Source organism: Triturus cristatus, chromosome 10 (assembly GCF_964204655.1).
Source record: "Triturus cristatus chromosome 10, aTriCri1.1, whole genome shotgun sequence".
Classification (NCBI taxonomy): domain Eukaryota; kingdom Metazoa; phylum Chordata; class Amphibia; order Caudata; family Salamandridae; genus Triturus; species Triturus cristatus.
The window spans coordinates 161,583,631-161,608,614 of record NC_140593.1 but is presented as its reverse complement, the minus strand read 5'-3'; the positions used below and the strand labels follow the sequence as shown (position 1 = coordinate 161,608,614).

The 24,984-nt window shown below is 46.4% G+C and overlaps 1 protein-coding gene across 2 annotated transcripts in view; it reads left to right on the top strand.

Moving 5' to 3' along the window:
- Positions 1 to 24,984, top strand: part of SHROOM4 (shroom family member 4) — a 391,064-nt gene that overhangs the window by 162,338 nt on the left and 203,742 nt on the right. For both annotated transcript variants that reach the window (XM_085630724.1, XM_085630726.1), the window contains exon 2: positions 22,366 to 22,517. In XM_085630724.1, coding sequence (XP_085486850.1) covers positions 22,366 to 22,517 — 152 coding nt within the window. The remainder of the gene's footprint in view (positions 1 to 22,365; positions 22,518 to 24,984) is intronic.

The window sequence follows — 24,984 nt, the reverse complement described above, 5'->3', positions numbered from 1 at the left end:
TAGGAGACCGAGGTCGACGAGAAGACTTTGATTACTGTGACATCTGCGCTGCAATGAGCTTCATACGATGTTCTCTTCGTGCCTTCAGTCGGAGCTGACTACAAGAGTCGCACTCATCTGATTCGTGGTGCTCACCCAGAAACCACATGCAAACCGAGGGAGGGTCCGTGGTGGGCTTGAACCTGGAGTAAATTGCAAAAGGGTAAAAAAAATGCACACTGCCCCTTCGATGAAAAAACGTCAAGTAGGCCGAAAAGCAGCCGGAGAAACTGCAGTTCGGATCCGCGTTGCTAGCGCGTAAAAGAAGGAACTGATGTTGGCGAGTCGGGGGGAGCTTATATGGACTACTTTGTTGTCACATTCAGGAGATGACGTCACTATGGAGTCGCTCGACACCCTCTACCAACGAGCAGAGGTCCTGCTGAAAAACTTTCCAGATACAGTCTGGCGCATGGGGAGGATACTAAGATAAGGAGTCTGTGGCTAGATGTCTCTATCAGATACAAATGTATATTTGGGGACATTAAAACCATTAAACTCTGTTAACTCTTTTTTTAAATGTAACAACGTTATGTAGCATTATATGTTCTCATTTTCTCTGAGAAATCTAGTTCAGTAACCTGCAGATTGGCATGCTGTGCATTTCCCTGCAGACTGGTATGCTCTCCAGTCCCCTGCTGATTAGCATGCTCTCCAGTTCCATGCTGATTGGCATGCTATCCACGTCCCTGCAGCTTGGTATGCTGTCCACTTCCAGGCAGGTTGGCATGCGCTCCAGTTCCCTCCAGACTGGTATGCGCTCCAGTTCCCTCCAGACTGGTATGCGCTCCAGTTCCCTCCAGACTGGTATGCGCTCCAGTTCCCTCCAGACTGGCATGCGCTCCAGTTCCCTCCAGACTGGCATGCTCTCCAGTTCCCTCCAGATTGGCATGCTCTCCAGTTCCCTCCAGATTGGCATGCTCTCCAGTTCCCTCCAGATTGGCATGCTCTCCAGGTCCCTCCAGATTGGCATGCTCTCCAGGTCCCTCCAGATTGGCATGCTCTCCAGGTCCCTCCAGATTGGCATGCTCTCCAGGTCCCTCCAGATTGGCATGCTCTCCAGCTCCCTGCAGATTGGCATGCTCTCCAGCTCCCTGCAGATTGGCATGCTGTCTGCAGATTTGCATGCTGTCCAGTTCCCTGTAGACTGGCATGCTATTCAGTTCTATGCAGATTGGCATGCTCTCTAGGTTCCTGCAGATAGGCATGCTGTCGTGCTCTCTAGGTTCCTGCAGATTGGCATGCTCTCTAGTTCCTGCAGATTGGCATGCTCTCTAGTTCCTGCAGATAGGCATGGTCTCTAGGTTCCTGCAGATAGGCATGCTGCCATGCTCTCTAGGTTCCTCCAGATTGGCATGCTCCCTAGGTTCCTGCAGATTGGCATGCTCTCTAGGTTCCTGCAGATAGGCATGCTCACCAGGTCCCTGTAGATTTAAATACTCTCCAGTTCTCTGCAAATAGACATGCTCTCAAGTTCTCTGCAGATTGGCATGCTGTCTAGTTCCCTGCAGGTTGGCGTGCTCTCCAGTTCCCTGCAGATTGCCATGCTCTCCATTTCTCTGCAGATTGACATGCTGTCCATTTCCCTGCAGACTGACACCATCTCAATTTGTCTGCATAGTGCCATGCTGTCCAGTTTCCTACAGATGGTGTGCTGTCCAGTTCCCTGCAGATTGGCATGCTGTCCACTTTTCTACAGACTGGCATGCTCTCCAGTTTCCTGCAGATTGGCATGCAGTCCAGTTTCTTAAAGATGTGCATGCTGTCCAGTTCCCTAAATATTGGCATGCTTTCTGGTTCCCTGTAGATTGCCATGTTGTCCATTATTATTAAGACAGATCCCACATTCGTGGCAGTGCAGGATACTTGTGTCGGCCATTGCTCATTGACATTCACAACCCATGGCTGTATCACGCGTGGGCCATCGCGGGGAGCTTTTATTTTTAATGCACATTGCTGTGGGTGTTAGTTCACCATTTTCGGTTAGTCAGCATAACGTTCAGAGGGTTTGGTTTCCACAGCACAGCCGAGGGGTCCAGCTGGAAGGGCAGGTAGTGAGAGAATGGCCGTGAAGTATGTGGTAGATGTTTCGCACTTGGCAGGAGATTGAGCTGTGGTCAGGGGCTGCTGTTGGTCTGCATGTATTTACACAGGTGTTCTGATCTCAGGGGGGCGGTCTCAGCGCAAGCCCGGCATTACTAGCAGTAAGCATGTACGTGGCTGTTGCTTGGCTTGGGTGAGGTCTGCAGGGCTGGACCGAGCGTGATAGATGGGGAGTGGGCAGGCCAGGATTTATAATGCTGCCTCAGCAACAAATTCAGATGTTTTCCAGAACATCTTATGATGTCTGCGAGCATCTGCTCTAGCGCGTGTGCGGATTTCGTGGGGGTCCCCCATTAGGAAGTACCTTGAAAAGGCTTTAAGGTATGAGTAATGTCTAGGATTACTTACAGGTAATCTTGATTGCTCTAAGTCTTAACGTCCTCGGCGCAGTCATCACGTGTGAGCTTGTCACCTCCTCCAGGCAGGAAAAATGAACCAGGAAATGCTGGATCGACAAGTCCCGCCCTTTCCCCCATGGGCGCCACTTATGACTTGATTTACGCGGCTTCCTCCAGTCATTACAAGCATAACGAAGACAGGAGAAAGATGAGATGGGTGGGTCATAATGACTGGTAGAAGGACACTGGGACTAAAATTAATGCAGATCACTGGTAAGTAAGCCTAGATACTACCTCTATGGCCTGCGTCCTCGAGCCAGCCAACACTTTTGAGAAATACCTAAACAAAAAAAGGTGCTCATTATAACAAATTCATATTCTGTTTATAAGATACAATATCCCTAATAAAGACACTGTATAACTGCTACACCCGGTGCTTTGCTATCTTACTTATAACAAGATCACTCACTTAACTGGATTTAGAACCACAGGTTCTTTTCATGGGAATCAGTTCCTTGCAATCTGCGACGCTGAACAGAAGTATTACGTACAGCCCAAGTTGCTGCCCTGCATATCTCCGTCAGTGGCACCCTATTGACTTCTGCCCATGATGTAGACCCTTTTCTTGTTGACCCCCTGCCCTGAATTCCCTCAGGGAGAGGATGATCAGCAATGGGACCGGCTAGGGCTAGAGTTGACAGGATCAACCTGCTGATGTTCAGTGATGAAGCCTTTTCTCCTTGACCTCAAGCCCACCAAATATGGCACAATATGGAATCACACTTCCAAAAAACCAGACCACCTTTTGATGCAGATTTTCAGAACTCTCTTTGCATCCAGAAAATGGAGCTTCTGCTCCTCAGGAGAACAAGGACACGGGAAATATTCAGGCAAAACTATCTTATGAGTTCCGTTTACTACAGGAGGCGCTTTTGCAAGAAAAGTAGGATCTGGCCATAAAATTGCTTTGTCTCCCAACATAGTTAAAGAAGAGAACAGCATAACAAAGCTCCCAGCTCGCTAGTCCTCCTTGTCCGTGTTATGACTACCAATATGTAATCTTCATAGTCACAAATCTGAATTTCTTCTGACTCCAGTGGTTCAAAGGGATGATCCTGCGGTGCTCGTAATCCCAACGCTAGATCTCAAGGAGGGGTGAATACTCTAGAACTAGTACACGCTAAACAGAAACTTACAAGCACATGAGATACAAGATGTATCTTTTCCCCTGAGGTCCTCCATGGACCGCCAAAGGGTTTGGTCGGTGCCCAATGCGACCTGAATGTGGAGATTAGTTGGTTCCTCACTTGAACCTTCTCAAAAAACTGCATCATCACTGGAAGCTGACATTCAAGAGCGGAAATGGATTGTTCATCAGACCATGTCTGAAAGTCTTTCTGTTGACTTGAATAAGCTCTTGGAATTGATGGTCGATGTAAGCCTGGCGAGGCATGCAGTAGTGGAGGATGGCTTTGAAACCCCGCCCACTCTCTGCCCATATTTTTAATCCGCTTGTGTCATTGTCTTTCGTGAACGCTGGCTTCCAGAGTCGTTATTAGTCCCTCCTTGGTACCGCCTTGTCTGCATTTGTTATCACCATGGTAACTGGACCTTTTACTGGTGGTGTTGCATGGTTTGCTTTATAAGTCGTGAGCACTATTTTCTTTAATGCTCTACCCCTACTCCACCCATGACATTGCAGCACCCGCCCAATTTTGTTTTAATTCAAATTAGTGTGGTCCGCTTAAACTATAGCGGCCGCGCTTATTTAATTACTTAATATACGCATGGTCTGCTTTCACTTTAGCGAGCGCGCTTATTTATTCATGTAATTAACAGTGCAGCCGTTTTCACTATAGTGGCCACGCTACAGAAGCTTTCGAATAAAAAAAAAAGTTTACATAATTTTTGGGTGAAAGCACCATAACGCTTTCACTTTAATGTTGGCTGCGCCCCTTTGTTTAGAAACTTGCTCACTGTAACCTTAATACGACGAGCAGCATTTAAAAAAGGGGGCGTGGTCAACATTAAAGTGCTCTCGCACTTCTGAGAGCTTGAGCTCCTGGCATTAAAAATAACAATGCCTTTTATTTACAATGCCAATAGCTTATACACTGGCAAATGCGAGACCTATTGCATTGAAAATGCTTGTATTAAACCTGCCCCAGGTGATATTTCCAGTACTACTGTCCCTGAAACTGGCTGGGCTGGGGAAACGCCAGGGCTAGTTTTAATTGCTTACGCTAAATGAGATGGAATTAATTTCCTTTGTGACTCTTGCCTATTAACTTCCAGACCGAAAAATGCAGAAGGCTCTGAAATGAACAATAAACTTCTTATTATGTTATGTTAATTTTACTTACAGAGCGCGCGTTCAGCAATGGGTTCTTGGCACTTTAAGGAGACATCGGCAAAGAGGCCTGGATTCAATGGACGGGGGAGCTGCTTAGAGCAAATTAGCTCGAAAAGCCGGGTCTTAAGATTCAGATGAAATCACTTGAAGTCAGATTCATGGCGAATTGATTGAAACGGATGTTGAGGAAGAACCCACTGAGTTGTTTGGGCCATGAAATTCAGCAGCAAAAATGATGTCTGTGGCCAGAATGGTCCAACTAAAATCACTTCCTGTGACTAATCCCTGACCTTGTGTAATAGTTTGGGAATTGATGGAAAAGTGAGGTGTTCGATCTGTTTCTGATGTACGAATTAAGCAGCCCTTAGGGTCTCCGAGCTGGACTTCTGGTTGGCCAGAGTGACACTGGCCCTTTGGCGTTGAGTGTGGTTGAGTTTAGCATTGTCTAGAGCTACCCTTTCATCTCCGGACAGCCCCATCTTTTCAAGAGTTCCGAAAGTCTCCGAAGACCAGGCTGTGAGGCAAATCAGCTGGACCCTCCCCGCGCTGGACACGCTCACGGGTGACAAGTAGCTGATTGATGAGAGATTAATTATAGTGCATGGTGGCCAGCTAGATCCTTGTGTGGACAATGGTTAAATCGACCAGTCCAGTGCTGTATTACAATTATACAGTGCTTTGTAGCCCTGATGGGGTCATCACACCATAGTGATGAGTTTGTTTTCAGATAAACACTGTTCCCCCACTTCAGGCGTCCGCTAGCGCCGGCTAGGGTGGGATAGGTGCATTCTATAGCTTTAGCATTCGAAACCAAGGACCCTTCTGTGCTGCTGGGGGTGCAGGGCCGCGGTGAAGCCCCTCCTACTGGCCCCCATGGTGTACCAGGGATGTGTACAATATTGTGTCCAGCTGCTTCGGAACACATATCCCTTGGGGTTACTCCAGAAGGCCCTTATCTTTCATATGTCCAGCTGGTCCTGCTCAAAGTGTTATAGATCAAAACCCCTTCTCTGCCCCACCTCCCCCACAGAACGGGAACCCCCACCGTTGCAGTCCTTTGGTCTGTCCCAAGGTCACCATCATTTCGCCCGCTCCCAATTAGCCGTATTGATCTCTCTACGCGGCGACATGAAGCGTGAAATCGGAATGCGGTGAGCTGCCAATCATTTTCCTCCGAGTGGGAGGGACTTCCGGAGATCAGATGATGTACCTGTCAAGAGCCTCCGCATTGGTCGTGAGGGGGTCAAGGGTCAGGGTTCTCGGATCACAGCCACTGCTCTCAAAACTGCCCCAGCCTCAGGCATCCTCCAGTTCTTATGCGAGAGCTACACAGAGGCATATGGGCCGAATCACACTTCTGCCAGCCTTTGATTTCCAGAGGCCGCTTGACAGCTAAAAACGGTTATGTCTAAAAAGAAAGAAAATCAAATGGCAGACAAAGGGGGTGGGGCTCATCTTCTTTTTGCTAAATTACTGACAAATTGGAATTGTAGTCTTCTTATTGATCAGCAATTAGGCGATGCTTTTTCGACTTAAATTGAGATTTACTGTTTGCATTACATTAGCCATACTACATTTGTTAGTGAGCACTTTGTGCCTATCACAGTGGAAGCACCAATACAAAACCCCTAGTAACTTACAGATAGCAACACAGTGGCCAGCCAAGGTGCATACAGCAGTCAGAGTAAAGTGTCATTGCTGTGCCTGCCACCGAGGGCTCCAGTGTGTGGCAGACAGATCTATCACCAGTAGTTGTGATATGCAGTGCACTGTGGTGCACTGTGTAGCGTCCGTGGGAGCTGAGTCTAGGTGCTTTCCGTTTACCCGGCCTGAGGTGCACCATCAGAACCAGGAACAAGCAGGGTCTCCAGACAAAGCCCTGCACAATAAAAGAAATCCAGAAGAGACGAGAGGTACATTATGTGCCCAGGATCACACCATTCTGTCCCGAGAGAAAGGAAGGATGGATTCCGCCTTCTTTCTCCTAGTCCGGAAGGTTGCAACCTGTCATTAGACCTCCGATTTTAACTGGCTCAGGCTACTCTTGTGTACTGAGATAGCAAGTAGGGCGATCGTTTCTCGGGGCACAGATTTAACACCTTATGCTCGGGTTCAGGCAGTTCCTGATCTTAATCTTTGGTTATTGGGCGGGGGACTACAGAACGTGCCTAAATCTGTAGTGAGAAATCCGTTTCTTAATTCGGGCCTGAAAGGATGCCAGGCTACCAGTGGGGCAAATATAGGGATAGGTGGCAGAAATGGTAAATACAATGTACCATAGAGATAGGAGGCAGAGACGGTAAATTCAGTGTACCACAGAGAAAGGAGGCAGAAATGGTAAATTCAATGTACCTTAGAGATAGGAGGCAAAGATGGTAAATTCAATGTGCCATAGAGATAAGGAGGCAGAGATAGGCGGCAGAGATGGTAAATGCAATGTACCATAGAGATAGGAGGCAGAGATGGTAAATTCAATGTACCATAGAGATAGGAGGCAGAGATGGTAAATTCAATGTGCCATAGAGATAGGTGGCAGAGATGTAAATAAAATGGACCGTCTGTGAAACAGAAGGCAATAGCCTGGTTTAACCAATAATGACATATTTGCCACTGACACTGCAGAGAGGAAGCAAGCGTGCTAGTACCAGACGATGCATTGGTCTCTGAAGTGGTTGGTATCCCTGGAGGACTGAAGCATGATTTTGTTTTATGAAATGCTTCAGAAGCAGTCTAAGGGCCTGTGTCATCGGCTGGATGCGGCTGAACACAGGATTGTTGCCTCGGACCACAGGCCTCCTGGGTCAGTGCACGGGGGACCTGTTTGTGCTCCTATCAAAGCACCTAAGACTTAATGAGCCATGTGCAGCATCACCCAGGAGCTCCAGGAATGCTGGAAGAATAAAAGGCAAGTTACTATTCGCCAAATCCCTCTCTAGTAGCCCGTCGTAAGGAGCACTGCATCATTTTCTGGAAGCCACGCCCTCAGAAGGGCAACTATAGAGCAAAACATGTAAGAGCTGGGCTGCCAAACTGACGAGTGGCTTAAACTCCGATTCTGCAGCTTCTCTTGCTATCAGCTAAGTGTGGGGTGTCCACTGTCGGCCCACGAGGGTCACATCCTGCCAGGTATTGAGGGTAACCACTGGCTGCAAGTAATGTACAATTATCTCGAGAGTATAGCCTGAAAACATCTGATCCCGCCCAATTGCTTACTAGGTACAACGCTTCCACCACTCTGACCAGCAAACTTCCCTGGACCGGGGACGGGAAGTATGCCTGGCCTACGTGGACAGTTTTCCTGTTGATGTAGAAACATGTCCATCTGCTGCTCTGCAGTGGACAGACCGGTCCATCGACCCTCCTCTGGCACGTCTACGCTCCCCCAACCCCGGGAATCCAGGACCACCACCGGGGAAGGGGCCGAGCATGCCATTGGCTCAGGACTGAAGACCAGGTCAGGCCACGTGTCCCTGGTGAACAAGCAGATGCTATTTAATATCACTGGCTCAGCTCTTAGGCCGAGAATGTTAGAGACAGACTTTTAGAGTCGGGAAGAAAGGCTCTTCAGGAATCCTCATGGTAGTGCTTTGAGTGTCGTGCACTTTCAGGAGGGTCAGAGAAAACCAATGCACAACCAGTGACCAGATCAGACTCCAGAAGTAGGACTCGTCCGGTTTAAAACAAATAGGCTGGTTCAGAGTTTGGTGAAGAGGGTGCTTCGCCCTAACGCTCTCAACCCTCATAATCCACCCCAAACTGTTGAACTGTAAATTCTGTGGCTCTCAAATCTTATTCTTGGCTACTGCCTGCCTGTCCAGAGAACATATCATTTGTCTGTAGGCATTGGTGCAGGTAGCATGTAACCTGCCTGGAGCACATATCATTGCACAATCTGGGAATCTTGGTAGACAACGCACTAACCATGCAAAACCAAGTTAAACTACTGTGCGGCAAGTGCTTTGCCATGCTAAACCTATTAAGGAGACTTTTTATATGGATCCCGGCCAACGGGAGAAAAAACATTGTTCAGGCCTTGATAACTAGTAGACTGGACTATGGGTATATGCTTTATGTTGGTATGGCTGACTATGTATTCTCTTGATTGCGGGTGACCCAAAGTGCAGCAGCCAAGCTGGTTTGTAACAAGAATACGTACAGCTCGGCATCAGCCTGTTTGGAGGTGCCACACTGGCTGCCTATGAGCCAAAGAGCTACGTTCAAACTATACGCCTCGAGCTTTATACACGCTTAGCCCCAAAATCCTGCAAGACAAAGTTGAATTCTATGTCCCTTCGCAAGAACTGAGGTCCCGCAATCTAGCTCTGGCTGAAACTCAACTCCTGAAGAAAGCCAGAGCGGGAGGTCGTTCCTTCTCATACCAGGCGGTCGTATATTGGAATGAACTTCCTTTAGACCTACGCCTCACTGACGACCATATGGGGTCTAGGAAGAAACTGAAAACATGGCTGTTCCGGACTTATTTGCTGGTGCCTTCATGACAATTGTCTCTAAAATATGGATGAGCTATTTTAGCGCCGTGATATCCCTTGGAATGAATGTCGTGCTTTAGAAGTACAATAAATAAATAGTCTATAGGCTCTGGTGCAGGCACATTGTAACCTGTCGAGAGCACATAACGTTTATCTATAGGCACTGGTGCGGGTACAATGGTACCTGTCTAGAACACATATCCTTGTCTATCGGAAACACTGGTGCGGGTACAAAGTAAACCGTCTAAGGCACATTTCATTGTCTGGCACTGGTATGGGCACAATGCAACCCGCCTAGAGCACATGCCATAGTCTATAGGCACTGGTGCGTGGATGTAGAAATAGATTTTTTAAAGTAGCATAAAAACAGTTTGTAAAAATGTACAGCGAAAGCGCTTTCCTTGGGGAAAAAAAACCCAGAAGAGCAGTGAGCAGGTTGCAGGAGCGTGTCAAGGGATGCAGGGGTGAAACACTGCGGGCTGGGGAAGAAGCAACATTGCAGGTGGAGGGGTCACCAACATGAGGGAGAGAACACAAAGCAAAAAGTAAAAACACACCCAGGCAAGAGAGGAACATGGAGCGCGGGAGGAGAAGCACATGGACGAGAGAGAGCAGCAAGACTGCAGGGCGTGGGAGAGAAGCACCTTGACGAGAGGGAGCATTGTAGGGGGAAGGAAGAAAAGCACACGTGAGAGACCGCTGGAAAACATGCCCCCCTAAAGGAGGGCTTAAACAAAATGAAAAAAGTAGTTCCCTAACAGCGAGCAGTGGAAGTATAGAAACAGCCAGTCAAAGAGATGGTAAAGAGGCTTTGTTTCATGGTAGGGACAAACACAAGATGGACAGGATAAGCAAGGAAAGCCATTGAATAAAAAGCCAGCAAATATGAGTGACAACAAAACAAGCCATTGGTGACCAATTCGAGGGCTTTACACCCAGGTATGCTCTTGGATAGCCCACAATGTGTCTTTCTAACCGGATAGCTGCATTGTCTGGCAGACTTAACATAAAAACACAGGCTGGCTACCAGTGTGCTGAGATGTAGCCATGCTCCATCCATTATCAGATCTTTCCTTTAGTCGCCTGTACAAGCTAGACTGACTTCAGAGGGCTCGTTATGGTCACCCCCCAAATTTCTGCACAAACAACTAAGCTCCAGTTAGTCAAAAAGAGTTCCCAGCTAAGCTACAGCTAAAAAAGTGGTCATTCCCTGGTTTAAGAAGGCATGACTCAGGGGTTACTCTCTCTCAGTGCTGCCACCACCCTTCTGGAAGATTAAATCTTGAAGTGAGTAGTATCCCGCTTTTAATGCTTTTTGTAAGGAGCTTAAAATAACACTTTCACCAAATGACTTATCTAGTTTGTCCTCTGATTCTGGTTGGTATTGCTCGGTCTGGTGTCTCAATGGACTAATGCACCACCCCAAGGATCTGTGTTTGACCTCTGTGAGGCCACTCAGCTTCTCTTCCTTCCAAGGTCGATAAAATGAGTACCATTAAGCTGGGTAACAAACACCAGTTGTTAAACTGTTAAGGAGGCCCACGGATGAACATGAGCTTTACAAATACACACTAATTTGTTACCTTCCTATGAGTGATTTCTGCACTCAAGAAGTTTGTTCTAACGCCGCATAACCAGAGACTGGTCCCATAATACATTCGGTTCTGAAAATATCTTAAGACCTTCCCTTAGTCCATATGGTCCTGATACTCTGAAGTGCCTACACAGAAATCCGTCCAAAAGGCTCCGGATACAAGGACGAATAGGCCAATGGAATCTCAGTCCCGCCGGCTTTTATGTAAACCTTTAATGTTACAAGGACTGTAGGAGTACGTTGCTGTCGGTCAAGCTATGAAGTTTCATATGCGGTTACCTAGCGCTTCCTTACATTTGTAAATGACCGTCAGGCAACTGTAACCGACTAGTAACTGCGTGTAAAGCATTCAGGGGCATCACCATCTTAGTCGTCTCTAATATAACACCCCTTACAGTCGCCATTTTGAAACCAGGCAATTGAAGTCACATGCAGCAGGACATTGGTGTTTTCTGTCCCGAGCTCGCAGCTGGGCAAATTTCCAGAGCTCCATCAGAGCCCCTCATTCATGATCTAGATACAAGCGCCTCACCCAGGGTCTCAGTAATTTAGGACCTTGTCTGGGAAGTTGTCCTATAAGAGAGGAGGTTCTCTGTGCAGCTCCTGTAGCAGGTGCCGACGAGATGTCGGGTCCCACAGGTGAGTTGTTGCGCTGTACCTGGCCTGTCCTCATTGACATGTGGAATGTAAGGTGATCTGTCGAGTAGATTAGTGCAAAGAAGCTTACAATTAGTTACAGGTTTTGCCTTGTCTCCAGTGTGTGACTTATAATACTTTGGTTTTAAGTATTAGCAGCCCTGCAAACACCATTTTGGCCATGCAGACAATGCCTTGTCATGCCACCTAATTTAGGTTCCGTAAGCTCAGCTGACGCCCATCTCGGGTAACAACCTGGTATGCAGTTATATGTCAGCTTCATTGAGTGGATGGGAGAACTGGTTTGCTTAACACCACAAGGCATTCCTTTCCATCTCTCCCTCCCAAGTCATGGTGCCAGGTCATTTTTCACACAGATACTGATCATGCCTTGACTAGGCCTTGTACTCTATGCTTCGGAGATGCACGGTTAAGTGAATAAGGGGTACAGAGTCATGGTCTGAGCTCCCACATGAGAGGCCTTTGACATTGAGAACTATTGCTTAGGATGGTTGTGCGGGTGTGGTGCACAAGAATATGAACACAGCTTCATCGTCGGCTAGCCGTGCATCTGGTAACCATTCACTGTTTATGGTTGTAAGTGAAGGATGGTGTGCTGTTCGTAGAAGAAGGACGAAGTGGTCTATTTCGTAAAAAGCATATGATCCTTTGGGACGGTGACTTGTCCAAGCAGCAGAGAGGTTGTTTCCTGTCCTCATCAATGACTTAATTAGCAGGGTTTGGAAGCAGATGTTGAGGAACAGCGAACCAGTTACATATTTTGTGATAGAAGGTGGGCTATGGCACATATTTATTTGATTTACTTTTCTGATGGATACTTCTAACTGCAGGTTCCTCACCTTTAGAATATTCCCCAGGTGCCAGACTGGATCCAGACGTTATCACAGCTGTGGTCCCATTCAACTGTGGGCGGGGTCATGCGGCTTCTGCGATGACTTCGTTCTGCATCAAAAGTGATGGCAAAGAGCTGCATATAGGCACCACCTTCTTTCTGCGCTTTGGTGTGTGGATCCAGGAATCTTTTCCTTTTTACCTTTTGATGAATTCTTTGAAAAATCTTTTCCTGTGTGCAAGGGAATGATGTCCCCACTGAAGAGGAAAAGGGATTGCAGACTGGAAGAGAAGCAACGGGGATTGGGCAGGGCAAATGTAGGTTCTTGAGGGATTAAAAAAAACCTGAAAAACCAAAGAAAAGCCAAAGGGGAATGGGGGAAGCGATGGATGAGCGGAAGGTTGGGGGAGGAGGGAGCAACACTGAATGTGTGGGGATGGTATTTGGGAGTTAAGTAACACTTGAGGAAGAGTGCAAGAACACACATGAACTCTCATGCAGTGCTGAAAGAAAATCAAAAAAGATGTTCCCTGAATTTGAGCAGTGGAAGAAGAAAAGCCATCCAGTTGAATGGATGAAGTACCTATGCTGCAGGGAAGGGGCAAACCCAAGAACAGGAGGGAAGGCAACCAAATAGAAAAGCAAATCAATATGACAACAAAGTCAACCGATGGTAAGTAGTAGGCTGGCCCGGAGCCGGCTGTACATTTTTGGACTGGTTGACAAAAGGCCCTAACAAAACAAGCTGTCTCTAGGCAAGAACGTATAATAAAAAAATGCACCATTGAACAAGGTTGCCAAGGCCAGATGTATTGGCTTAGCTTTTGCCAATGATTGTTATGTTTTGGCATTTGGTTGTGCAGACGAGTGCGTAGGAGGCCCGGAAGTCAGATTGTATCATCACGTCCTGTCCTCCCACAAACATGTGCTCCTACGTCTGTGGGTACGCGGTAGAGCCTCCAGCTGTAATCTTGGCGCAATGATTTGCTTTATGGAAATTGATGCACACTGTGTTCGACTGCAAAGCATTAGCTATTCGCTCTTTACATACGCGCTGGTTAAATTTTGACTGGGATCTTTTGCTTTGCCCCCAGATACCCACCCACCACTGAACCCCCACATACTCCTCAGTCCATTCCACGCAGGGCATGTTGTTTGTCCCTCACGCTGAACTGTTCATGTAGCTTTGTCCCCTCAGTTACACCTCAATCTTGTATGCTACTCAACACTTCTGATCCTTCCTAATCTTGGTGTTCACCTCACTTCTCACTTGCTCCATACTCTACACGGTTGTGTCTCCTCCCTGCCCACTCAAGTCGCTGGTGTCCCTTTCACCAGTCCCCGCCATCTGCCACTCATGCTGGTCTCCTTCCTTGCCTCCTGCATCTGTGCTGTTCTTTGAGCAGAGACATCCCACTTCGTTTTCTGACCCAGAACATCCCTGCCCATCCAACCCTACATGGCACTCCTCTGCACTCCCAAATTGTTTATGTTGACGTCTGTCTGAATAGTCAGCAGACTTGCAAACAAATAAGCACCTAGCAGAGATGTGCAAAGCAGCCAAGAGGCATCATGTCATGGTTGACACGTTCAGCTACTCTTGAGATTGTAGAAATGACTTTGCATCCTGGGACTTGTAGTCTTACTCCTTCAATGTACCACTAAGCGCCAGAATGCAAAGCACATTCGCCTAAAAGCCAGAACTGTCAAACAGCTTCACACATGAAATGAAGTTACTTGGCAGCACCCTCATAATCAACTGAAAATTAGAGTCTGGCACTAGGCAAGGTAAATAAGAAGGAAGGAAAGAGAAAACTGTCCAGCAACAGGAAAGCAGAACAGAATTATGAAAGAAGAAAAAAGAAATCATGTGTCATGGTTTCAAGACAAATTAAATAGTATGTGTGTCATCTGTTAGTTTTGGGATAACTCAGTGTAAAAAAGAGAATAACAACTCAAAAGTATTTTTGGCTTGAGTAACTCAACAACGTTTATAATGTCAATTCCTGTGCACACGCATTCCAGTAAGGCGAAAGTTCGCCAAGTGTCTTTGAAAATAGGTGGAGGCAAGTAATGTCTTTTTGTTGAGTTTCCTTTGTCTTTATTCAAGATAACAGCACAAGGTCCAGCCCGACACGTGTTTCGTCGTTGCGGTAATAACCCTAGACTTCTTCAGGGCTCTTGCTTATAAATTATGCTCTGAACCTAATCGCCGGTTATAATTCCGACCCGGCTGGTCATGAGTCATCCAATTAGTCCTATCCAATCCCCAGTAAAATGAGCTTTGAGTCTTGTAGTTAATGCATCAGAAGTGGTATTTTAATTATATCAAGTATGCCGCTATGAGCCGTAAAAGTCTTAAGCGAGTACGCTACGGGATCATAACACTTCTGGAAACGCGTTCAGAACCGGAGGCCATTCTTCTGTGTGAATTAACACCCCCATTTGTATAGTATCAACAACGTTATGTCCTATTCCTTCTTTATTTAGGGAGTTAGATTCTTACTTTGTGAAATGCACTGATCAAAGAGCTGTGCGCCATCATTTTCTCCAAGGCCACCATTTTTAGATATGACGGTAGACCTTTTGATTTTAGTAAAATGATATACATATATTAGACATCTATATTGTAGCTTTCAACCAGCTCTCTTCGTTCATTGGTCTGTGGGTGTGTCATTCACATTTTTCTTCTGCCCACTACAGCATACATCATGGGGCAATGGGTCAGCCCACTTCAGATGTACGCCAACTTTACTGTGAGTGATTGCATTCTGCTTGTGAATGATGTGCACTTGCATTGAAAAAGTAGCTCCCTTTAGTACAAGGGACTACATAGCCTGATGCGTGATTTTTGATGAAACATAAATATTATTTTATGATAAACTTTTACGAAATCCATTCCAAAATGATAGACAATGCGAAACCCAAAAGGTTTGCAGCCAATGTCAAGCCTGTTCTCTTTGCCAATATTGGTTCAGTGTCTATAAATGTACAGGATGTTTCCGACATGGATTGATCTTTTAAAAATATATAAATGAGTGCAGAATCACAAAAACTGGGCAATGTCCTGAAATTACTGTTACCGAATTACTTTTTTATGAGAACATATCTTTTCCACTCTAAACTTTCCTTTTACGCATCGGTGTTTTTCAGTTGTTAATGCTTTAAATCTATTTTACAAGTCCCAGAATGCACAGTGTGAAAAGTGAAAGCCAGGGCTGTGAAATAAGGCCTTGTCGTGACATGGAATCCTATGGTAACTCTCCTGCAATGCGTCGCGCGCAAGTTCCTGGAACAGTAGTCCGAGCCTGGGCTTTCCCAGACACTGTAAGAAGCACTTCCAGAGCAAGGAATGCGACACGAGCTGTAATAAGAATGCAAGGAATACCAGACGGTTGTCATCACTGTGGCATGCAATTATGTAACCTGTAGCTCAGGTGTGTCCCTACAGAGGCATGTAATCGATAATTCTGAGCCTTCATGCTGACAGGTGTGTGTTTCAGTGCCTGAATGAGGTGGGACGGGCTTTGAGCTCCCACCTGACTTGTAATGAGGCGTTAAACTTTAGTAATTTGGGAAGGTTCTGTCTGCCTATGTCACTTGGACATCACAGTTCCAGTCCTGGAATTTTCTTTTACAAACAACTATAATTTAGTGGCAGCACTCTCAAATTTTCCGTCTCCATGTTAAAGTAGCTCATCCAATCGATGGGCAGCTTGGGCTAGGTAAGGTACCCCAAACATGAATCCGAGGAACTTGAGGGCGCAGCTAATGCTTATTCTTGGTTGAAGTGAATGCTTGGTTGAGGTGTGGCGCATTGGCCAGAGCAGATAATCCCATAGCGCGGGGCCCGCGCTTCGATCGGCAGCTCAGCTCAACACCATGTGACTCTGGGCAATAGCTCACTTAATCTCCCCAACGGCCCCCAGTGCCTTGAAACCTTTGTTCGCGCTTTACAAATATGAATTATTGTTATTATAAGTGAATGAGCACCACAATTCCCAAGAGGCATAATTTTTTTAAATTTTTTTTAATGAAAGTCAAGGACCTGAAGCATGGTATGTACTCCAAGTGACATGGAGTGATCTGAGCACACCAGGGCTGTTCTACTTCCCAGGGCCATGGGTGAGTATTTCATCGCATCCAGGTTGAAACTTTGTATTCTGAGACTTGAAATCACGTTTTGCCTTCAGGCAAACAGAACTAAGGGATACTAGATTTCAAAGAAAACAAGCATTGAAAATGCCAATAGGTCTCCCTTTGGGGCCCATTGGCTTTCACAATGGTTTCAGCCATGCAGCACGGCATTCCCGAGAAAAATGGGGGGAAATTACATGGGCGACAGAGAAGGACACGGAGCACGGGGAGGAGTGGGAGAAGCACATGAGGGCGAAGGCAGAACAACAGATGCACTCTTATAGAGTGCATGAACAAAGCAAAAATGTAGCACCTGAAAAAGTGAGCAGGGGAAGCACACTGTTCCTCCCCTGGAGTTTTACTAACAAAAGAGAAGGAAGGAAGGCTCACACAACTAACCTATATGAAGCAAGCAAATGCGATTGACAATGAAGCCACCCAATGGTACGCAATTGGTGGGCTGTAAGATAACAATATGTCTCGCAAAACACAGCGCATGTGCTGTCTTAGGCGATACCTAAAAACCTAGACTTGATGAACTACTCACGAGTGGACCCACAAAAGGTGAGAACTCTGGCACAGACATAGTGGTGTCTCCGTCAGCTTGCAGCATTTTGTCTGGTGATAGTGGGACGTGAGTCCTAGGGCAGGGGCCTTTTTCACAATTTTGTGGACATACCTAGAGCATACATGTGGTACCACGTCGCACAGTTCGTGGAACACGGCGTCCTTGAGCTGGCAAAGATGATCTTTAGAGCAAACTGAGCTGCCAAAAGGGCTGTGTGTGCCAGTCGTCTCAATATGAGGGAGTCTGGCGGCCATGTTGCCAGATTTAAAGTATTTTTTTTAATACTTTATAGTTTAATTTAACAACGAGATGCACCACAGTTAACAAAACCATACATTCCAATAATGGACATCATGCAGAACGATAGCATTGAGAGATAATTAAAATACAAGTGGAACAGAGCATATGGGGTGGACTGGGTCCGTATGCGGCCAGGGATGCTCCGAGGTTTTGAGGCTTTGCAGAGGAACATGTGTGAGGCTAACAAAAGCGGCTGCGATGAATCTGAGGTAACTATATGTGTGCAATGAAGCCAACCAACCAGGTGACAATAAGTGTGTTATGGCTGCGCACTGCGGATCCCGCAGCACGCACCACAGTCCGTCTTAAGATGTCTAGCCAGTGTGTGGAAAGTAAGTGCGCAAAGGCAGCCAGATATCGCGAGGGGATGCTGGTGGTTGTAGCTGTGCATACAATTCGCAAGTGGTATCGCAAAAAAAATAAGCTTTTAAGCCACTGCGCAGAGGTAGGATCTCTCCCACCTTCCCAGCATATCACAACTTTGCGCTTCAAGAGAAGAGCAGTCACAACGAATCGGCGCACTTCCTGCGGGACGTCACGCATGTAACCTAGAAGAGCAACAGGGGTCAGGGACTAGTGTTAAGCCTGTCATCTGGGAGATTTTGGAGAAGATGTCCACCCAATAGCGGCTTATAAGGGGCATGTCCAGGGAAGATCCATAAAGTCTGAAACTATAGCGTTGCATTTGGGGCAGGTCAAGGGGTGAGAAGGGTCTGGGGAGAGGATGTGGTCTGACGGCTAGACTGCCGACTTTAGTGCGAGCCTCTGGGTTGCATCCACATCTTGTGATTCTGCGCAAATCACTTAATCTCCCCGTGCCTACCAAAAACAAAACAAAAAATGAATGTGTCCTTGTGTAACGTAACTGGTGCTCATGTAAAGCGTTCCAATATCTCCGGGTCGAGTTCGCGCTATATAAATCTGCACACAAAAAAAGGGTCAATCGTGGCCGAGAGGCAATGCATCATATAAGTAGGCTGTAAACATGCAAAGTGCAACAGCTTGTGCCTGTGATTGGTGAGCAACTGTAGGACCAAACTTGGTCTGGAATAGGACGCATTGCCAGATTTAAAGTTAAAGTCGAGTTGTGTATTGTGTATAGCAGAGCACAACAAATATACATTTTTAGCACACAGATGCACAGGAAATGTTGGCAATGTTGTAGCTATCTATCTAATGAACAAGGAGACCCAATATGTTTTGCATAGTGCTTCATTTGATATTTATTCCATTTCTATGAGCTGTAAATGGCCTGTGAAAGGTGGAAGTTTAAGTTGGCCTAAAGGGGTTTGAACGGTGACCTGCAGATGGCAGCGAGCTTTGAAGGCCTACAGCGTTATTCCTCAATCCATTGGTTCCCAAAGTGTGCGCCTTGGCTCCCTGAGGTGCCGCCAAACCTAGCCAGGGGAGCAGCGCTCCAAGCACTTTAAGGCATTTAATGTTGAAGGGTCTGTTGGCTTCAGTTGCATTAATTAGACTTAAATGCATGATGATTTGTAAGTGACCGGCCTAAAGCTGGAAACGTAGTGCTTATTGATGGCATGTCGAAGAAGATGACCTCCATATTTCACTGTATCCCCACGTTCCAACACTCCCAAAGTAAGCGGAAGATGCCTGATTTATTTTGTTAGACTTGTTAATAGTTTAGTTTTTTTCCGAATCTATTTTACACCAATGCAAGTTATCAGGAAAGTACAGTTGTCCTGTCTGTTGAACACATTGGGTATTAATGAGTATTGACACTTGTACTTGAACCACAGGTACTTCCAGTACATTTCTTTCAGTACACACACATTTCCAGACAGGCCTGATTTCTCCTTGAGCACAGGGAAGTAAAACACCATATACAGTATAATGCTTACATTTGTAAGCAAGAAAATCGTGAGTCTCCCTGCTGAGACAGGTGTGTTGGCACGTATGACATGGGTAGAAATGAAAGTGCATGCAAATATTCTTCAAGAGCAGAAACCCTTTGGCAGTGGGGCCTACATGCATAGGGGTGCTATCTAGCACTATAAGTGGGGTTAAAAAAGAGTTTAAGAGGTTACTCTAAAAAAGGCATGGGCAAAGAGGTGTAACTAGGAATATTTTATTAGAGGCGCCGCCTTAGTAATACGCAATACCCTGCGTATATGATTATAAAACCTTCATCAGCTTCATCCCAATTATTTTCAGGGAGAAAAATGCAAGTGCTCCAGAGGCTGGGCTTACATCCCCTCCACCCTCCCAAAAAATTAAAAGTGAGGAGCCACGGGCAATGGCCAATGGGTCAAGGGAGCCGCAGGTCAAAAATGTTTGGGAACCACTGCCTCAATCCATTGTGTTAGTATAGAAGAGCAATACATCGATTCTTCGTATAATTCTGATCAAATCGTCATTTTCCTCTGCCTCGCATTGTAAATGTGTGTATTGTAGATCTCTGAAAAACAACTGAAGAGAGTATTGTCCCAAATGCATGCTCCACCCCAAACCCCTCCGCTCCATCCCCCCACCGGGTTTCTTTAATTCCCTTTTAACCAGTGCTTGAAATGGAAAAGTAGAAGTGCCGGTACTCTGTACCAGAGTACCTTCTTGTTTCTGAGAAGTGCCGGTACTCTCCAATTAAAAGTATTATGTCACTCTTGAGAAGTGCCGGGACTCTCCCTCTCAAAATAAAAAAGTGCCGGTACTCCGTACCGGACAGTGCCGGCTCATTTAAAGCACTGCCTTTAACACTATACCCGCAATCTATGCTGTTCTGCACACAGCCCACGAGACTTTAGCTGCAATAAAATAGTCCATAGAGCGGTCCTCTGCTCTTTGGAAGTAGGCCGGGCCGAATACCCCACATAAATAAAAACAAAACCAAAGAGGAGGTCTTAGGCCCTTCCCCAGAGTTACAAATTAATAACACTGGCACACATATATTGTATGTTTAGCTCCTTTCTGCTGAAGAGCTTGTTCTGCAAAGCATGTAGCTGTGTTTTGAGAGGCTGAGGGGGCATGGGGGTGGGGGGATGGTTGGCACCTGTGTCCTGTGTCCCTGTGAACATAGCGCCTCGCATCAGTGACTCCCTATGGCCGTTCCTAATGAGGCGCTGCTGGGGTGGTGTGAGCCTTGCTCTGTTCCCTGCCGGCCAGATGCAGCAGCGCTGCACACTGGAGCGGTTATCCTACCAGCCCATTAGTAAAATCCCCACCCCATCGCGGCTAATTGGACGCGCCCAACCTTGTTTCACTAGCCCCGGGCTAGTGCTGGTGGGAAGTTTCTGAGTCGCGCTCATGCGTTAAATTCCACGCCTCCTCCCGCCCTCTGGACAACTCAATGTCACCGTTTGTGCAGAATTAATGTCATCTGAATGAACCTCCAGCGTGGTGGACGTCCCACCAGTCGCCGTCTTGCTCTTACGAGATTGCATATGTTTTCTTGTATAGCGCCAAACTATCTAGGTTTCTAGGTGCCCACACTAGTCAATATTTCCGTTACGAGAACAGGGGTGGAACAGGCGCTCTGATTAGACGTCTGTATGAAGAGCTGTATTATTGTTACCTTTCTAATGGTATTACATGACTACATAGTGTGACTAAACTTCACAAAACACAAACAGGAACATTGCACAAACATAGAAATAGGACTACAATTGTGCATGCTACGAATGGCACAGAATTAATCAATGGTCTGCGCTCACCAACATAGAATACACAGACAAAGAGGCACCGAGGGTAGTTAAATGCAGCTATTACACACAGCATCATCTGGGTTCATTGCATTCATTCATGCGAGGGGTGCTCGCCAACCCTGCACACGAACCGATGAACAGGGCCTCACTGTGTGCTCAGCCACCCTCTCTGAAAACCCAGATACGGGAGAAAGTTCCTGAAATCTGCTGGGGCCCGCTTGAAAACACAGGACTGTCCTAGAAACCGAGGATAGCTGGTCAAACTATTACCCCATCACATTTCACGCACAAGCGCTACATCGTGACTGAAGCACAGATCCGAAGCTCACTCATGACACACAAATATGCTACTCTCAGGAAGTACCGCAACCCAACACAGCCAATCAAGCACAACAAACTGGAACAGCTACTTGCGTACGGTTACCAGATGACTCCATGCCACCAGGGACATCATTTCCAGGTCCAGGGCTTTCCTTGAACAGCCTGGTCCTTTCTGGGACTTGTATTCCTGATTCATGCCCTCCTTCTGCCTGGGAGTTGTATATTGAATACACTTAATCACGAGACTTTCAGATGGATTTAATTGCAACTTTTAAGATAAATTTTTATTGTGATCTTTATTATTGTGATCTTTATGCAATGGGTTTTATTAACTAAGCATATTTTATAAAATTCAATTCGACTGAACCAATTGGAATGAGGCACCTGAAAACAACAAATGCTGAAAGGAAATCCCCGATTTTGAACACAGTGTCCCTTCTGATATAGAGCTATATGGTAATGTTATGCTTATTTATTTTCCCAGAATGCCCTTTGGGGTCCCCTTAGGAGGAGGGAAGTGCCTTATACATAAGCTACATGTTACTTTCACTATATATGCAAAAAGTGGGCATTAATGGCTCAAAAATGCCCTGGGAAGGCATACGGTATATGAGGTCCATTTTAGCGCTTCCACAGCTCCAGCGCTGCAGACGTTTGGGCGTTCCTTCTTTAGTACCCATTACACAGGTGCAAAGTTAGTGTGGTCCCTCTCGGCTTTGCATGGTGACATGCCCCCATAAAAGAAGTAATGCCATTGTCCTAGGGCGTTTGTTCTATGCTACAGACACGATCATGCTCTGATGCGTGCTGTGTGCATGCTGGAGTGTGCAGAACAGCCTAGTCCATCACAAATCTTTGTTATTTTACACTTTTACTCAAGTCTCTTAAGCTAGGACTTTTAAACGACCTCCTTGCATCACTCAATGGTACCATGAAGTACAGTCCCACCAACGTTTCCTTTCTTTTGCCCGCAGATTGAAGATGGCGGTAAAGCCGCGCTGTGCCGTATGATGCAGATTGGGGATGAGCTGGTGAATATCAATGGCACTCCGCTCTACGGCTCCCGGCAGGAGGCCCTGATCCTCATCAAGGGCTCCTACAGAATCCTGAAGATGATAGTGAGAAGGTAAGAGGGGTGGCTGCAGCTGCCGGGGAGATGATGTGATACCAGAATCTGTATGAGGGACCCATGGAGCTTGATGGTGACCCAGTGCCCTTGGGCTTCCGTGTGGAGGTCCTTGTTCAAGAAGCGCTCTACTGAAATTAACATATATGTGAGGTGGGCAACATGGAAACTTGGCTGAGGACTTGATGGTGCCGCGGTGGCATGCTTTTCAGAAGGTAAAACTAGCAGTACATGTATGTCATGGAAGCAGTGGTAAGGATGGACCGCAATTTCATCGCATCACATCATTTTGGCCAAGTGTGTAAGCCGGAACAAGAAGCTGTGTCTCTTGGTTACAGGGTCTCCTGGTTACATCAACCCTGGCATGTAGCCTGCAATTCTTTTTACATTTTAAAGGTACAAAGAGTGAGTCATGGCAATCGATGAGATAAAATGGTTGCCTCTGTGGAGGCCTCTGACACGGGCACTGGGTCTCTAGCTTCCTTGAATCTTATATCTCTTTCCTTTCACTCATAGGGGTGACAAGGTGATTGCGGGGATCACACTGTGTCAGTGCGCAAATAGTGGGAGTGAAGGAAGTTAGACTGAGGGGTTTAGAAAATGAGGTGAACTAAATATTTATAAAGAATATGATGTGTACCCTGGATGCTGTGTACAGTGAACCCCTAGAGCTATATATTGTGTGCTGAGGTGGAGTAGACGTGTTCTACTGCTTTCCTCAATGGCTGTTGTGCAGTGTCGTCTCTTATGGAAGGTAACCTCCAGGACCGCAACCTCACTGATGATAGCTTTATGCTGGAAAGCTCACAGAAATGTTGCAGAGTCTATATATTTAAGGGTCTACTTTGGAGTAGTGATAAAAGGGCTGTTGATCTCTGCTGGTGGTTGTGCAGCAGCTTCTGACATATGAATGTGACCGAAAGGATGCAAGTGGCTCGGGAGCGGTTGATACAGCTCACAACTGATCTAGAGTTTCTTGGAGTAGAGTAAAGTTTTCTTTAATGCTGCTTGAATGTAGCTTTGATGTTCGAACACTTACAAGATGCAAGTTATGGAAGCACTTTTGGAATGCATAAGTGACAGTCCACCTTATGTTGTTGGTTTCTGCTATTCCAGTTGGAAGCCTCTGGAGCGCTGCTAAATCAGTGGCTTACTTCAAGTGGCTGCCGCAATGAAAAGACTCATGAACATCCGCTGTCAAACAATGAGTCTTACGCCTCTGTGCTTTGAGACGCATGCATGGAGTAGTGTTCTGTCATGCCCCCCACCAAAGTGCACAATGATCACAACATTCTGCCATTGTAGCGTACCAGAGATGGTGTAGCGGCTTGTAGAGTTCCAGCGTGACCACCACTTGCCCTGGAAAGTTTAATAAAAGTGGGAAGTGGAAAGATTCAAGTCAGCCAATCAAAGGGATGGTTAAGAGGATATGCACCAGGGGAGAAAGAAACACAAGATGGATAGGATAGGACAGGACAAGGAAAGCCTTACAATAAGAAGCAATTAGAAGAGACTGGCAATATAGTCAACCAATGGTAAGCAGCTGCTGTGCTGAGAGCCCCTGTAAGTTAGTGGTAAGTGCACGATATGTCTTTCGCAACCGGACAACTTGTGCTGTCTAGTAGGTGAAATCTAGAAAACAAAACATTATTATTCATGCTGGCAAAAGAATCTGGAATTTTGATTGGCAAATACCCAAGCTGCAACATTCAGCACCTAAGATATCATACCTACTACAGGAAAAAGCATTGGCAAAGCCAGTAGGTCTTTCCTTTGGGACTTACAGGCTTTACCAATGCTTTTTAGTGATGCTATACAGCATCCTCAAAGCTGTGCACCATGGCTAAGGAGTAAACAAAAAAAGGTGCTATGCAAGATCCACTCGTTTCATTTTGTAGGCCCACACGACACGCATGCCACCTACGAATTTATTTTCTTTTTATTTACCAATCCAATCCAACATTTATTAAAAAAAGTGGTGCAAATCTTTTACTTCTTTTTTTAAGGCACAGTGGGGGGAAACAACATGGAGGGTGGGGTGAGCAAGGAATCCGTCCAGGAGCGAAGCAACACGTGGCAGAAGCAACATGGATGGCAGAGGGCAGAAGCAACATGGAGGGCAAAGGATGGGAAAGCAAAATGGAGGGCAGTTGAAGCAATATGGGCACGAGAGTGGAACGTAGAGCGCAGTGGAGAGTGGGCTAGAGAGGAGAACATGGGATGTTGGGGGAAAGCATACAGGCCAGCATGCAGTCAGAAGGAGAAGCACTTGAGAGCGAGCACAACATAGAGGAGGCACAGGACAAGCACTCAGGTGAGAGACCAACATGAAGGTTGGTGGAGGGGTGACGAGCAGTACATGAGGGAAATGCCTGGAAAACACATGCACACTTGCAGAGTGCTTAACCCCTTCCCCGCTCATGCCGGAACCGCTCCGTCATGAGCCACGGTTGCCGTGTGCTCATGA